This window comes from Penicillium robsamsonii, assembly GCF_028829455.1.
Source record: "Penicillium robsamsonii strain IBT 29466 chromosome Unknown utg000003l_segment0_segment0, whole genome shotgun sequence".
Classification (NCBI taxonomy): Eukaryota; Fungi; Ascomycota; class Eurotiomycetes; order Eurotiales; family Aspergillaceae; genus Penicillium; species Penicillium robsamsonii.
In genome coordinates, this window is record NW_026643221.1 from 6,033,678 (window position 1) to 6,048,406 (window position 14,729).

General features: G+C 48.1%; 7 protein-coding genes across 7 annotated transcripts; 3 read left to right on the plus strand and 4 right to left on the minus strand.

Moving 5' to 3' along the window:
* Nucleotides 1-112: 112 nt before the first annotated feature.
* Nucleotides 113-1,742, plus strand: N7447_007025 (DUF2417 domain-containing alpha/beta hydrolase; the record flags this gene model as incomplete). Its single annotated transcript, XM_057231287.1, has 2 exons — nucleotides 113-250; nucleotides 315-1,742. The coding sequence occupies 2 exons, from the start codon at nucleotides 113-115 to the stop codon at nucleotides 1,740-1,742; spliced, it is 1,566 nt and encodes a 521-aa protein (XP_057086377.1).
* Nucleotides 1,743-2,408: 666 nt separating this feature from the next.
* Nucleotides 2,409-4,563, minus strand: npl4 (nuclear protein localization protein 4; the record flags this gene model as incomplete). Its single annotated transcript, XM_057231288.1, has 4 exons — nucleotides 2,409-2,684; nucleotides 2,743-4,201; nucleotides 4,265-4,395; nucleotides 4,471-4,563. 4 exons carry the CDS (start codon nucleotides 4,561-4,563, stop codon nucleotides 2,409-2,411), a joined length of 1,959 nt encoding a protein of 652 aa, XP_057086378.1.
* Nucleotides 4,564-6,746: 2,183 nt separating this feature from the next.
* Nucleotides 6,747-7,724, minus strand: pst2 (putative NADH-quinone oxidoreductase Pst2; the record flags this gene model as incomplete). Its single annotated transcript, XM_057231289.1, is given in 5 exon segments — nucleotides 6,747-6,939; nucleotides 6,955-7,046; nucleotides 7,104-7,500; nucleotides 7,560-7,645; nucleotides 7,698-7,724. The coding sequence occupies 5 exon segments, from the start codon at nucleotides 7,722-7,724 to the stop codon at nucleotides 6,747-6,749; spliced, it is 795 nt and encodes a 264-aa protein (XP_057086379.1).
* Nucleotides 7,725-8,576: 852 nt separating this feature from the next.
* yth1 (cleavage polyadenylation factor RNA-binding subunit YTH1) lies at nucleotides 8,577-9,341 on the minus strand (the record flags this gene model as incomplete). The annotated part of the gene is made up of 1 exon (XM_057231290.1): nucleotides 8,577-9,341. One exon carries the CDS (start codon nucleotides 9,339-9,341, stop codon nucleotides 8,577-8,579), a length of 765 nt encoding a protein of 254 aa, XP_057086380.1.
* A 620-nt stretch (nucleotides 9,342-9,961) lies between these two features.
* On the minus strand, nucleotides 9,962-11,002 carry N7447_007029 (NAD-dependent epimerase/dehydratase; the record flags this gene model as incomplete). The annotated part of the gene is made up of 2 exons (XM_057231291.1): nucleotides 9,962-10,533; nucleotides 10,588-11,002. The coding sequence occupies 2 exons, from the start codon at nucleotides 11,000-11,002 to the stop codon at nucleotides 9,962-9,964; spliced, it is 987 nt and encodes a 328-aa protein (XP_057086381.1).
* A 620-nt stretch (nucleotides 11,003-11,622) lies between these two features.
* On the plus strand, nucleotides 11,623-12,045 carry N7447_007030 (tautomerase family protein; the record flags this gene model as incomplete). Its single annotated transcript, XM_057231292.1, has 1 exon — nucleotides 11,623-12,045. The coding sequence occupies one exon, from the start codon at nucleotides 11,623-11,625 to the stop codon at nucleotides 12,043-12,045; it is 423 nt and encodes a 140-aa protein (XP_057086382.1).
* Nucleotides 12,046-13,406: 1,361 nt separating this feature from the next.
* N7447_007031 (glycoside hydrolase family 18 protein) lies at nucleotides 13,407-14,722 on the plus strand (the record flags this gene model as incomplete). The annotated part of the gene is made up of 4 exons (XM_057231293.1): nucleotides 13,407-13,597; nucleotides 13,681-13,705; nucleotides 13,768-14,002; nucleotides 14,076-14,722. 4 exons carry the CDS (start codon nucleotides 13,407-13,409, stop codon nucleotides 14,720-14,722), a joined length of 1,098 nt encoding a protein of 365 aa, XP_057086383.1.
* Nucleotides 14,723-14,729: the final 7 nt, after the last annotated feature.

Genomic DNA, 14,729 nt, shown 5'->3' on the forward strand with positions numbered 1-14,729 from the left:
AGGCTGGGTACCACCAAGGCCTTTTATTTCTTCAAATATAAAACGTTGTACATTCCTCTCTTTTAATTCATATGAAACCCACTAAATCAAAATATCGACATTAATCTTCACCATGTCACTCCGGGGTCGCAAAACAGACCCTAGGTCTACGGGGCCACCCCACACCCAAGATCAGCATGAGCCTACCGAGCACTCAAGACTGCTTCCTGCAGATAATAATCATGGGTTCCTCAACCCAGATGATCCTGCAGTGAGTCTAATAAACAAAACACACTATATAGCACAAGACAACTTACAGCTAACACAAGAACCAGGTATCGCCCTACAATCTATGGAGCGTGCGCGCGCTGCGTGGCCTGTCCGCCACTGCCTTAGCAATCAGCTTCATATGGTGGACGTTCCTTCTGGTCTCCATATTTGTCAACCCACCGATGATGCACCCACGGGGGTCGGGCTTCTTTGCCTTTTCATACACCACCTTGGCGACAGGATACCTGGTGGTTGGACTCCTGTTCTTTGCAGTGCCATCCAAGCCCATGACCATATGGGCCATTACACTTGCCGTTCTTCTTGTGTTGGACATGATTATAATCCTCGCTGTGCCGCGGATTCGTCTTGAAGAGGGTTGGGTGGGGATTGCTTCTGTCGTCTGGGTCGCTCTGATCGCTATCTACCATGCCATCCAGAACCAAGCGGTTGCTTGGGGTAAGCGGGAGGAGGAAGAGCGTCTTACTGGTCGAGAAGAGACTCGACGCTCCCTGCTGGAGTGGGTTGCTGTTCTCGCGGAATCCATTTTACTAGCTGTCATGGGCATCGCTACCATCATGTTCACAGCGACTTTGATCTTGCGTGCTTTCGACGCCGGGCTCGAAGCTCCAGGTAAGCGTTACTCGGTGCATGGGAATACCTATCAAGTCCATCTCGCTTGTGTCGGGAACAAAACGGCAGACGATAAAGCACCAACGATCCTTCTGGAGGGTGGAAACGGACCTGTCGAACATACGCTGCAACCCTTCATTGACGATGTATACAGCCGTGGCAGTATCGACAGATACTGTTACTGGGACCGACCAGGATTCGGATGGTCTGACAACGCACCCTCGCCCCATTCTGCGGGAATGTCAGCGGATGTACTAGGGGAGGCCTTAGCTCTTGAAGGCGAGACTGGTCCATGGATCGTTGTTTCCGCTGGAGTTGGCAGTCTATATTCGAGGCTATTTGCCAGTCGCAATCTTCTCGAGGTTCGTGGCATCTTTATGATCGATCCCCTCCACGAGGCATACTTGGGAGACCTTGGACGACCCGGTCGTGGGTTTTTGCTTTGGCTTCGTGGAATCATTTCTCCGCTGGGGTTGGATCGGCTTGCCGGCGCCATTTTACGAGGCCGTTCTCGCGAGGATCGCGTTATCGGTCGTGCGGCTTACCAGACTGGGAAATATATCAAAGCAAAGCTGCAGGAAAACCTCGTTGCTGTCACCATGACTGCCCCGGAGATAAAGTCTGCTCGCCATGTCCAGATGGGTCATGCTCCTGTAGTTGTTGTGAGCTCCGGGCAAGAAGTGAGAAAGAGTTCTCAGTGGGAAGAGCGACAGGAGGATCTTTCACATATTACAGATAACCTTTTGTCTTGGGATATTGCCGACGATGCTCCCCATGAAGTATGGACTACCGGACAGGGACGGGAGCTGTTGGAAAGACGTTTGAAGGAGCTTGTCCAAAAAGCTCAGGCGTATGAGCAATGAGAGTGATCATCGCCGGTAAGTTTTGTTTTTTGTTTTTATTTGGGAGTTTGGCATCTTTATTCGGGCGTGATGGGTAGTGCAATATTGGAGAAGGCAGGAAATTTGTCGTAATTGTGCACTATGAAAAGTACATACCTGTGAAGTTGTTGAGAAATGAACTTGTCATGCTATAAGATTCTCACCTGATGTCATCTCATAAATATAAATCACTTATATGTAGGCTTATTAGTTTGTAGCATCTACCTAAACATTAATCCAGTTTTCTACCTCATATCTATATTATTAAAAAAAAAGCAGATTTAATGAATCAAGCCCCCGATATGCGGGCATCAGTGAATTGTCTATCTACAGACCCCAGGGCCGAAAGATGCGTGAGACGCAAACTAGATTTCGAGTATATTCGTCGAAAATGCAGCGATATCGGGCAGAGCTTTAGTCTGTTATAACTAGCTGACGGACCCAATGGCCTTCTAACTTCCATTCTCGTACCATCAAATCTCTCTTTATTTCGGGTCCGCGAATCGACAATGTGTAGTGCAAAAGGGCGATGAACAGCCACTAGTGCCTCACTCGTAACTTTTAGGACAACGCGGTGGGGATAGCTGAACCGAAGGGCCTGGGGGGAGTGCGATGAAACCGAATGGTGAAAAGACGAAACCCGTTACTCTAAACTAGCTCCCTTAAACCTCTTAGCAAGCTGGTCACTCTCGGGACTGGGAGATATGGACCGGGGTAGGGTGGAGGGTGGGGGGTTGCGGCGTTTCCGGGCTTGGGAATCCGGACGAGAAGGCTCGGCCGGTGTGGGCCAGGGGCGCTTAGGGGGCGCTCACCACTCTCTTGAAGAATTGTCATCAACGTGGCCCATCCTGGGGTATTCACAAGTTGCATGCCCTCGGCGGGGGACTTCGTTCGGGCGACGCGGCAGAGGAGCGACTCCTCATCCTGTTCGATAATGTGAGTTAGCATCACGCGCAGTAAAGTATGCACACATAACACTGACCTTGTTAAATGTACCGAGTCCATGCAAGAAGCACAGGATGTGGAAATCAGAAACGCCTTGGATAGCTTTATCGGGATCACCATGGGACATAAGTTTCTGGGCAACGTGACGAAGTTCTTGGCTCTCGCCGACAACTTCACGGTTCTCGATAGGGAAGCGACTGTTGGTGAACAATGGGGATGACTCTGTTGGGAATCCGTGGGTGAGGGTGACTAGTAGGAAATCCACTGGGAAACTCGGCTCGGCACTTTCCTGTACACTTGCACCGTACTCATTAATTCGTCGGTAGAACACTTCGGGAATGTATCGTGTCCTGCTTCCGACATCTTCGTCATACTCCGATTGTACCAGCATCACACTCGGGTCCGCTGAGGGTTCGATGATATCTCCTCGAACCATCTCGACTGCAGACACGGATGCTTGGTACGAGCTGATAGAAATCGCACCTGCCTCGTCTCCGCTGAGCACACACGTTACGAAATCTGAGCCAAACTGTCCTGTCCGGCTCCATTTCGTTGATTTGGGGTTTTGTGCCTGGAGTCGTGCAGCGAAGGCGATTTCGAGTGAAGACAAGAAGTATGAGTCGATGTGCCGCTTGCAAACCACTGAACCATCTCCGCGGCCGCCATCAACCAAGTCAGTAAAGATGACACCAACCTTCTGCAATCCACAGAGACGGGCTACCTCGTCCACTTCCTTTTCGTTGTGCCAATCATGGAGTGTTACGCCATCGACTTCGCCCGTTTGCGGGGGCTCGTAGATTGCTTCCACGACAGCCTTGATACCTAGTGGTACTTCGGTGTACTCCTCGTACGTTCCATACAAGAAGCCCAGTCGTTGAGAACCTGACTTTCGCCAGAAATCAAGGAGGGAATTGATTAAATCAGGGGATGAGAACTCCACATGGTCTACCATGCGGAATTCCTGGGGTTGCAGACTGATTGCACTCGGCTGACATTTAGTGCAAATGCCCTCCGGCCAAGGCGAATGCCCCGATGGGCAGTCGGTTCGCACTCGATAATATGGTTCGTTGAGCGGAGGCATGAACGAGGTTCCCATTTCGGGCTTGTTGGTCGCGGCATTGATTTTCCGCAGGTATGAGTGGAAAGAAAGGTGCTTGATCTTCTTCTCTGCCATGTTGCTCGCATCGTAAGGCTCGAGTGGCATGCAGTAGTCACACATGCCTCGGGGGCCGTGCCTGCACATCTTGTAGTCCATGCTACGCTTGATTTTCCCATCTTTCTTGTCTAGCATATTGTCCAGCGGTGACTGCTGCACTAGGTCCCACGGGTTCCTCATCGGAGCGGCAACACTTGGCAGTGCACGGATCGGGACTGTCTGTTGCTTGGGAATTGGTGTTCCATTGAGTCGGTGTTCTGAAGTGGCAGATATATCGCCGTTCGAGGGTCTATTCTGTTGTGCTTGTTCCCGGTACCCAATAAAGAGCTTATCGCCATGCCTTCAAGTGAGCGGCGCGTGAGTAATTCATTCCGTAAAGGCCAGCATAGCGTTCGCCACTTACTTGAGGCCAACCTTCTGAAGCGAAACCCCTTGTAGGCCTTCTAGTGGTCTCTCCTCACCACCTGTGCCGATCGGTTTATTTGAGAGGGTAATGGACGAAGGTTCGACATTTGCGGGGAGGTGTTCTAGGATCTAATGGCAGGTTCCAAATTAGCTGTTGGCTCTCATCCTGCTATCGTTCCCTTCTGACCAAGGGTCGACATCTACCTTTTTTTGAAGTGATGGGAAGAGTTCCTGCGGGCTGACCGTCACCCGAAATTGGCCATTTCGACTCTCGAATCGCAGAAGAATGGAGGCCATCTTGGCCCTGAGAGAATTCTAGAACACTGTTGAAGAGAAATATTGAGAGGCAGTAGCTCACTTTCCATGGAATAGTGGAAGAAGAAGACACAGGTGAGAATGAGCTTGACCCGAAGCTTCCCTGGTCACGTCACAGCTGGCGGGCGGTATGGTACCTGGCTGACAAAACACCCTGCGGTCGATTGTGGAGTTTTGGGTGAAGCGTCGGTAAAATTGTAAAGTCGTTACCGCTGATACAAAGCCACAGATGCATCAATGTACTACATAATATATATCTGACTACAAGCCTTCAAGCCAGTGGATTTGCAGCGATAGGGTTGAAATATTGATACAAAGATACTTATTAGCCAGTAAATATTGAAACTGGTGTATTAGCTTCTCAACATTTGAGCAAGTATCGCGATGTGTAGAGGAAGATGTAGAGGAAGATTGGCCCGTTAGTGGCAGTACCATGAGTGGCCTTTGTTCTGTTTTTCTGTTTTTCTGTTGTTCTTTTTATTTTGGTCAGCTAGTTATATTTACTTGTTTATTAGATTCTAGATCATCTAACTCTTCTAATTCGTAATTTATTTACACTCAGTGCCTAGAAATAAGTGAGGTCGCTAACCATCCAATATCGATAGTCAAGAGGTACAAAAAGAAACGCAACCCGCTTGTCCGACTCGAGCAACTTAGGAAAATAGCAAACCACATTGTGACAAACAATACAATGTGGTTTGCTATATGGTCTTTGTCGCAGGCAATAAACTTGACAACCAATAAACAAACTTGAGAATCGAGTTGACTGTTATAGCTCTCTCAGATGAACTATAATGTAACCTTAATGGATTCCTATTACTACGTAGGGAGTCTGTTATCATATTGAGTGAGCTCCCACTGTTTCTATTGTATTTGATGGCGCATGTACAGCTTTTTATATGCTGTTCATGGATAGTCCAGGGTAGTAATCACGCGTATATATCAATTTGTTGCCAATGTCAAATATGTCCGATAGAGCATTAATCGCAGTGGATTCTAGCCTTCTATGACTTGGGGTTTCGGCCTTTTTTGCAATCACGGTCCACGGGCCACTCCTCTTTGATGAACCTTACCGTATTTAGCAAAGACAATTGGAATGTGAATGAGAAATAAGTTGATTGTCAAGATACAAAAAATGTGAATCGTCATCAGTAGGCGCATTTCAGGCTCGAATGTACCGCTATTATGGGCAGCGAGTTCAAGTTGCAGGCATGACGATTCTGTTTTTCGTGGTGGAGATAAGTAAGATCAAGGAAAACCAAATTCCAGTACCTACATAGGTAGATAGGCTAATGCTAAAAGCCCTACTAAGAAGTCGTACTCGCTGGTATAAACGTCGGATATAGTCGTAAACAAGACATAAATGGCCATAGATGAAGGACTAGAAGAGCCCTGGAGGGGGTGTTGTTAGCAAGTTGTCTTTGCAAGATACTAAGTGTAAATTGTCTATCTCATTTCTCAACCTTAGCCTGTCAAGAAGCCTATATTTATAAGCTTCATACCCCCGTAGATACAGAGAAGAGCCCTTCATATGGATGATACAATTTGTACGAATTTAGGCCAATGCACGGGATGATGAGGTTTTTCAAGAACGGCCCTGTAGTGTTGTTTGGACATGCTTTCGACTATAATTATTTGGCTAGTGCACTATAACTACTTCCCCCGCATTGCATTTAGTGATCCATCGGCGGAAGCTCCACTGCTCACAGTCAACGCATCCCTTGAGGATCAGAGGGAGAAGACCATCCGGCAAAAAGGAGATCGTCACAAGTCGAGCCTAATGAAGAATGCAAATATAGCAAGATTCGCGACACAGGCGTCTGTCTGTTTAGGTATGCAAGCACAAAACGGAAAGGGATAGGTTCCAAGTGCCGAACATTATCTGGTGCGTGTGAATACATAAAAGTACTTTGAGAAATGTATCTGGGAGCATAATTTTACAAGGCTAACCATGTATACAACATAGGTGGATAGAGAGAAATGAGAATCTACGTGCTACTATGCGGTCTTGCAAAAGCAATCGAGAAATCTTTCACAAGGAGAGACAATCATTTATTGGAAAATGGTATCTCCGTATCATCTCATCATAAGAATTGCAAACGCCTAAGAGAACGCCTAGGAGAACAGCTGGAAATTAAGGAAAGCAAGGAGAGACATGGACGCAATCAAAGAATGGTACATTTCTTGGGCAAACCGCATGGCCCCTCATTGCTCTTCTCCTTCTTAGCTGCCTCCTTGGCAGGCTGCTCAGTCTTTTGAGCGGCCTCCCGAGTACCCTGCTGCTCCTTGACAGGTTGCTCAGTCTTCTGAGCGGCCCCCCCAGCAGCAGGGGTCGAGCTCTCCGGCTTCGACTCGGTGCTGCCATGCAGTCACTGGACCTTGGAAACGGTCTCGTAGAAAGCCTTACCCTGGGCGGTGGCGACCTCGAGCTCAAGGGCGGAAGGCTGACGGGAACCGTCGGCACCCTATAGACGGAATAGTCAGCAAGAGAAAAGTACTGAGAGTGTGTCATGTTAGCTTACAGCGAAGGTACCAGCACCCCAGGCGCTACCACCGTGAACCTCATTCAAGTTGCTCAGCTGGGCGAAGACGGTCTTGTAGCCCAGGGGAACGTAGATGAAGCCGTGGTGAGCGAGAGTGCTCATGGAGGCAAGAGCGGTAGACTCTTGACCACCACCCTGGGTACCGGTGGAAACGAAGAGACCGGCGTACTTGCCCCAGAAACCACCAGTGGCCCAAATGCCGCCAGTCTTGTCCCAGAAGGTCTTCCACTGAGCAGGGAAGTTACCGTAACGGGTAGGGATACCGAACAGAACGGCATCGAAGGCAAGGAGATCGGCGGGCTCGATAATGGGGTAGTCGGCCTTGGGAGGAGCGTACATCTTGCCCAAGACTTCCTCGCTGAGGGTCTCGGCGATCCTAGAGAAAGAAAATGTTAATAAAATGACGTGAGAGGTAAGGATAAAGATGTGACTGACTGGAAGATCTCGGCTTGGCCACCAGCGGACTCAATGCCCTTCTTCTCGGCCTCGGCCAAGGCCTTGATGTGGCCGTACATAGAGTACTGGACGAACAATTAGTGATATGGAAGAGTATATTGCCATTGGAACACGTACGTAGACAATTGCAACCTTGGGAGCCATGATGACGGTTTGGGAGGATATTCTGGAGTGAATGTTGAGGGAAAGAAAGAGATGGCGGGGAGGGGAGCTTATTATAAGGCGTGACCCCCCGCCAGGAGGAATGTCCTAGGTACTTCTCCCACCATATTAATTAGTATGTGGTCTCAGGTACCTCTATGATAAGCGAGCGCAACGAAGCTTCAAAGTGGCTATCAGTCATCGATGACAGAGCAAGTATGGAATTTGATTGGCTGAATGGGTCCCACCCGGATATAGCTCTAGCCTTAGTGATTCTTACTGAGAACTGACAAATTGAAAATTACGCGCTAGCCAAGGGTCTTCAGGGCCACAAGTTACTAAATCATTAGTAAAAAATAGTAATTTAATAGTTATACTATTGAGATTCCATTGTTTTTAGTCAACAGCGGAATTAAGAAGTGGTAGACTATCTAGTTGCATGTCTATCATGATGTCATGGAATCGCTTATGATAATTTGGGATAAGGGTCCTCCGAGATAGATGGGTAAGCTAACACCGGTGTGCTTAGGTCCGGTGGCTGAATATTAATGAATTTAGTTTCACAGTACTACAGGTCTATTATTGGCAGGCGAAGCCAGTGTAGTAGACGGCAACATGATACCGCAAGGGTGAGAGAGGGATGTCTCCCTTGTAGCACCAAATGTGCGATTGAGCTCAAGTAAAGAGATATTTTTTTATGAATGTTTTGCGTCAAATTCAATGGGGGTATCGCGGGACTAGCGCAAGAACCATAAATGAAAAGAAATCAAGAGGCCCGTGGACCCCTTGCTGAAGCCACACCTCACTCCATGCCATGCAATGTCGCCAAAAAAAACCCTTGCAATAAGAATCCAGCTAACCCCTTCCACGCCCGCGGAAGCGGCCACGCCCAAATCCACCACCCCGACCACGTTCATTTCGCCATTCTCGTTCCCGTTCTTTTTCGCGTTCTTGTTCTTCACGAATGAGAACTCGTTCGTGCTCCAGTTCTTCCTCCGTCTTCTCAGTACGCATTGTAGGCCGTGGTAGGTTTTCCGTCCAGCGAGGGTGAGCATTGGCACACGCTTTTCCATCAGGGCAGAATCCGGCCAGATAGAAGACACATAGACGCCGGCGTACGTGTCGCTTTGCACATAGTGGTCCTAATTCGCAATATCCGCGATCGTAGTGCTCGCAAGGTGGCAGGCGTGCCTCCTCGCGGACATGTTGGTAAAGGCAATCGTCGCCATTGGTGCAGTATCCGGACCGTGAGAATGACTGGCATTCTGGCATGCGTCGAAGGTTATATTCGTGGAGGTATTCGCATTTCAGTCCTTTCTTGCACAGTCCCTTGAGGAAATGTTTGCAAACCAGCGATCCGTGTGTTGTAGATGGTGCCATTCCGGATGCTGTGGTAGTCGAGGTTGTCACACGGGACGGAGTGGGATGGCGATCTGGACAAGCAGGTCCCAACGGACAGTGTCCTTCACTATAAGCTTTGCAGACAGGTACATCGCTGGCGAGTCCGAAGCCGAAGCTCTTGCGCAGAAAGGGTGTAAAAGAAAAGTCATTGTAGCTGGGATCGCGCGTCGGCTCGGCGGATAGGATATGCGCAGCTACACTTTGAGTGTCGACAGCCATGGCTCGATGAAGCTCGGGCGAAGTGTTGAGAGGATGAAGAGATGATCGGTGGTTGTCGCGAGTCAGGCGCGTGTATTCGACTCACTATGTCCACCACTTTGTGGATAAAATTGAAAGGTCCACAGAGAAAGTGGAAATCGCAGATTCACGGTGTATCTCAGCTCGAATTGTCACGGAGAAGGATATTTGAGAAAGAAGTCTTAGTTGTTGAAGGTTGCGGAGCTGTCCAGGTTGTTCTCGAGTTGTCACCCTTGGAAATCAGGTGGCGACACAATGTTTGGCTCGTTTGCATTTAACATCCGAGAATCAACTCATGGACAGCTCGAGCCCATACTAAATCTTTACAAATTACCTTGTAAACAAAATCCTGATTCATACATTAATACTTTTGAGTGTGGCGCTATTAATCTACAGGAAAATATACGGCCATACGCCGAAATGGAGACAGGAGAAATAGAAACCGAGTACTTCGTACAGATGGAAAACTAGAAGCAACCAGGACAATAGAGCATTAAATCCCAGAATCCAATTCAATTATCATCTATTTGATATTGGAAATACAGCTGAAATCTCAAAATGTTGTTATTGATCTATGAACACGTACTTTGATAGACACATGTCTACATGAACCCGAGCTGCTGATCCATCAGATCCCGCACCATCGCTTCGAATGAGCGCCATTGAATCCCAAGCTCCGTCTCCGCCTTGGTCGTATCAACAGGGAGCGAGACACACTGGATATCTTCAGAGATCAATGCTCCAGAATCTGGGTAGAGTCTTCGCACAATTCGTGCAACTTCCGGGCCCGTGGTCTTCGGCCCAGCCAGCAGATACTTCGAGCCATCCACGATTTTGGGATCCAATGCTTTAATGTGTGCTTCAGCCACATCTTGAATGTGCACTCCCACAGTACTTCTTGTGGCATCGCCCTTCATAATGAGATCCCACAAACCACTGTTAGACCCCATCTTGATTCCGTCGGCAGAACTCTGAACAAGATTGTGACCGTATACAAACGCAGGATGCAGTGTCACCAATGCATACTGTGGCTTAGCCGTTTCTCGAAACTCCCAAGTTGCATTGTTTGCAAGAAGTTTGGAGGCCATATACAGCCGCATTGCTGTTGCAGCTGGGTTTTGAGGGACCTCGAAATCTCCATTTTCGTCAACGGAAAAGTCCCAATCGTTGTCCTCTAGGAGATGTGTTAATGCAATTTTTGGAGATCAAAAAGCGGGATATAAGGTACCCTTGATCACACCACCAGCAGGAATGCCAGACATCGGAATCAAGGCCGCAATGGACGAGGTAACCACGACTTTCTTGATGGTCGGCACCTTTGCTGCTGCTTTCAGCAAGGCAGTGGTTCCTTTCACAGCCGGGGGAAAGTATGCTTGCTTGTCGGTCCCGTGGGGAAGAGGGGATGCGAGATGAAGGACATAGTCCACGCCGTTCAACTTGCCATCGAATGCTGTCTCATCAGTGAGGTCTGGAACGATAACAAATTCAAGCTGGTCATTATACTCTGACAGCAGGGTTTCCAACTGCTTAGATGGCCTTCGAAGGCAAATTCGCAATCGATAGCCCGCCTTGAGAGCTTCCACTGCAGTGGCGCTTCCAATGAAGCCACTGGCTCCGGTGATAAAGATCAATTCGTTGGACATATTCTTGATTATTTGAGGGGGACAAAATAATACTGCGCTCAGCTGTCTTTTATATCCCTTGTTTGAATTTGTAATCTGCCAGTGAACCTAATTCGCTGAAGTGTATCCACCTAGGTATGATCGATAGCTTAGCACAATCAAAATGATATAATCAACGTCATAGAACCCTGGCCGGGTTCTAAAGATAGTTTCAACTCCATGAGACGTCATCATTTTTTGAACGGTATCCCAGTAATCATTAGTGTTACTATTGTGAAGCTTCCGCGGTTGAAAAGTTGCACGGTGTAGTAATCAAAATGGGGGCCTCGGCTGATGAAATGATCAAAAATCTTATAGTTTCACAAACGACTCGCTGTCTTATTCGACATTTTTCTATTACACTATTTCCCCGAGATATCAAGACCATGGGACGGAGGAAAATGTGATCAAGCATAGTGCGATGGCGTAATAATATTTGATATCACTAACACCTGACGTCTATTTGGGAGCTTATTATCTTTAACGTAGTATAAGAATGAACAGGATCCAACATGTATAAAGTTGCTCAACACATATCTATTCAGGATCCATCTTGAAATCATTTTCAACAAGTTATTCCCACAAAGTGATTCCCTTTCAAAATGCCTGCCTGGTACATCAAACATAGTCGAAACACCATTACGGCTCTTGAAAAAGAACAACTTGCCAAGTCAATCACTAGGCTGTACGTCTCCTACGGCCTACCTGCATTTTACGTACAAGTTCACTTTACCGAGGACATCCCCGGTACTGCATTCGTTGGCGGCGAACCTCACTCAAACTTTGCTGCCGTGACGATTTATCACGTTGCTCGTGCCTTCAAGAGCGATGAATCCAAACAGCGATTCTTGACCAATGTTGATGAGATCCTCAATCCGGTATTTGAGCCAAAGGGAATGGAATGGGAGTATTGGGTCACAGAAGTGTCGAGAGACCTGTGGAAGATCAATGGTCTGGTCCCGCCGCAGTCTGGTTCTGAGGGAGAGAAGAAATGGGTCGAACTGAACAAGGCTGTCAAGCTCTAGTGTTGTATGAAGATACCGAGGGTCCAAATTGATAACAAGCATATTATATTGTCTACATCGAGATTGTTTCCCAAATCATGCGTATTTGGATGTTCCTATGAGCTTGTTCACCATCCTCTGTAAGTATTTTTTATAGCTGGAATTTCTTTTTTGCTATCATAGGTGATGTCTTCATCAAGGCACAGCTCCGATATGAATTGTGGCCTAAGGTTGACATCGTGGAGTCTTGCGCTCATCGATCTTAGATCCGCGACATGATCCCCAATTATACTCCTTTTGTCGGGAAAGCAGCCGAAGGAAGGCTATCTGAAAAAATACAAAGGAGCGACCAACCTTGGAAGAACCCCAAGGGGCTACAGGCGGCTTAGACGGGGCTAATTAGGTTGTAGGCTTGTGTGATTGGTCATCTTGCGACTGTTCATTTCAATGAGCGCATTTGATCCTCAAAAGTACCACTTTATTTTTTTTTTTTTTCGTATTCGTCCTCTCCATACCCGTTCTCCAAAGTGATTGGAGGCTTTCCTCGTGCGATGTACAACATAGTCAAACGATATCCCCACAGAATGTAGTAAGAATATCTGACTCGATCAGCTCGGCAAAGCACAAAGCCAGGGTCACCTGTATCCCTGCCCTATACTAACTAGTTTGCCAGCCTCATCATATAAGCTCCCTCAGCGAATCAGATACCCCTGTAAGCGATCCGGTAACCAAACCAAAAAAAGCAAAAAGATCAGCAACATGTCAAACCTGCATAGCCCCTATCCTTGTTTGATCTTTAGCTTCGTAGAATATATTACTCACCGGCAACACGAGCCTGACGCTTGGCATTTTCGCAAATCATGATCGTCCGCAATAAAATGGGTTACGATCTCCGTTTCTGCATTTTCAAACACGGGGTGCATCGCTCATGCAGGACGATCCACACTCGTACCTTAGGAAAGCCTCAGGATTTCCCGCTCGATCGGACCGCAGGATCATACGGAGATAGCCCGAGACGATCCGGTCTGTCGATCTAGAACTGTTGACCTCTGTAGGCAACCGAGGAACCCCCGCATCTAGCCATGCGACCATTCGTACTTCTGTATGAAAAATCTGTATTTCCCCCGTTCCCCGCATTTATGTTGACTGCCCCCCAGGAGCTTAGGTGAGATTTGCTTTAAATCTGATCATACACACAGTGTGTGAAGTAGGTTCCACGTGACGGAGTCCAAAAAAGGAAACATTCTAGTATTGCTTTGGGCACTTTCTATTCAATTCATTCTTTCTCTTTCTTTGGTCACCTTTTTTGGAACTCCGTTCAGCTTTAGTCTCCCCCCCTCCAATGCGAGAGCTCTGAGACTCCTGATCTTGACACCTAGACGATGTTCTCAGCCTCCAGGTTCTTCCGCCGACGGGGTGCGGATCGTGACCCCGCTACCGAGTCCCACGCCTCTTACGAAGTGCCTTTGTACACAAATGCAGCCTACTATCCGAATTGGAGAATCTATCGAAAGGAACCTCCCTCATCTTTACGCTTGGGATTTATCTCTCACGTGTTCTACGCATTTGCCTGGTAAACATAGCCAATCACCGCCGTTCAAAGGCCCGAGTTCTTGTAGATGGCTGACGCGCTAATCTCGAATTGGTTTCTCGCAGGGTGAAAGATGATGGTACTGTCTATGTAAGTTTAAGTTGACGCGCGCGTCCTCCAATGTGGGAATGTTTACTGACGCCACGTCATAGTTGAGCGATGAGTGGGCTGATACCCAGATGCCCGTTGACGGCGCAGAAGGTTGTCTGAGAGCCTTTGTCCAATTGAAACAACAGTACTCTAAGATGAGGGTCATTCTCTCTGTTGGTGGTGGTGGAAAAGGCAGTGAGAACTTTGCTGCTGTAGCCAACAGCCGCTCTCGGGTGGACACTTTCGTTCGCACCGCGCGGGAACTGGTGGATCAATTTGGAATTGATGGCATTGACAGTAAGCCCGGGTTATCTTTTTGATTCTGATGACACAACATGGAAGCATATGACTTACTTTATCTGCCATGCAGTTGATTGGGAACATCCCTCTGATTCCAAACAAGGAAAAGATTATGTTCGTCTCCTCGCACGCCTCCGGGATGTGCTACCCGCTCCGCGATACGTCCTCACCACCGCCCTCCCTGCTGGCCAGTGGGCATTGCGCAACATTGACCTTGCCGCGGCACAAAAGTATCTTGACATGATCAATCTCATGACCTACGATTTCGCTGGACCATGGGAACCCGAGACGGGCCACCAGGCGCAGCTTTATGGCTCAGGTGTGTCTGGCGATTCGGCGGTTTCTTATGTCGTAAGTCAAGGAGTGTCACCTAGAAAGATCATTTTGGGTGTCCCAGTGTACGGGCGATCCTTCCTGGGTAGCAATGGGCCTGGTCAGCGGTACACTGGACACGGTGGCGAGGATGGTGTTTTTGACTATCGCGATCTGCCCCGACCGGGGACACAGGAGTACTATGACCGGAACATCGGTGCATCATTCTGTACTGGAGCCGATGGCGGTTTTGTCACATACGATACGCCAGAAACAGTAAAACAGAAGGCAGAATTTGTGACCTCGTCGAAACTGGGTGGCCTGTTCTACTGGCATGTGTGCTCTGATGCTCGAGGACCGCGCAGTTTGGTTGAGACAGGATACAATACACTACACGAGATGTGAGGGGTTT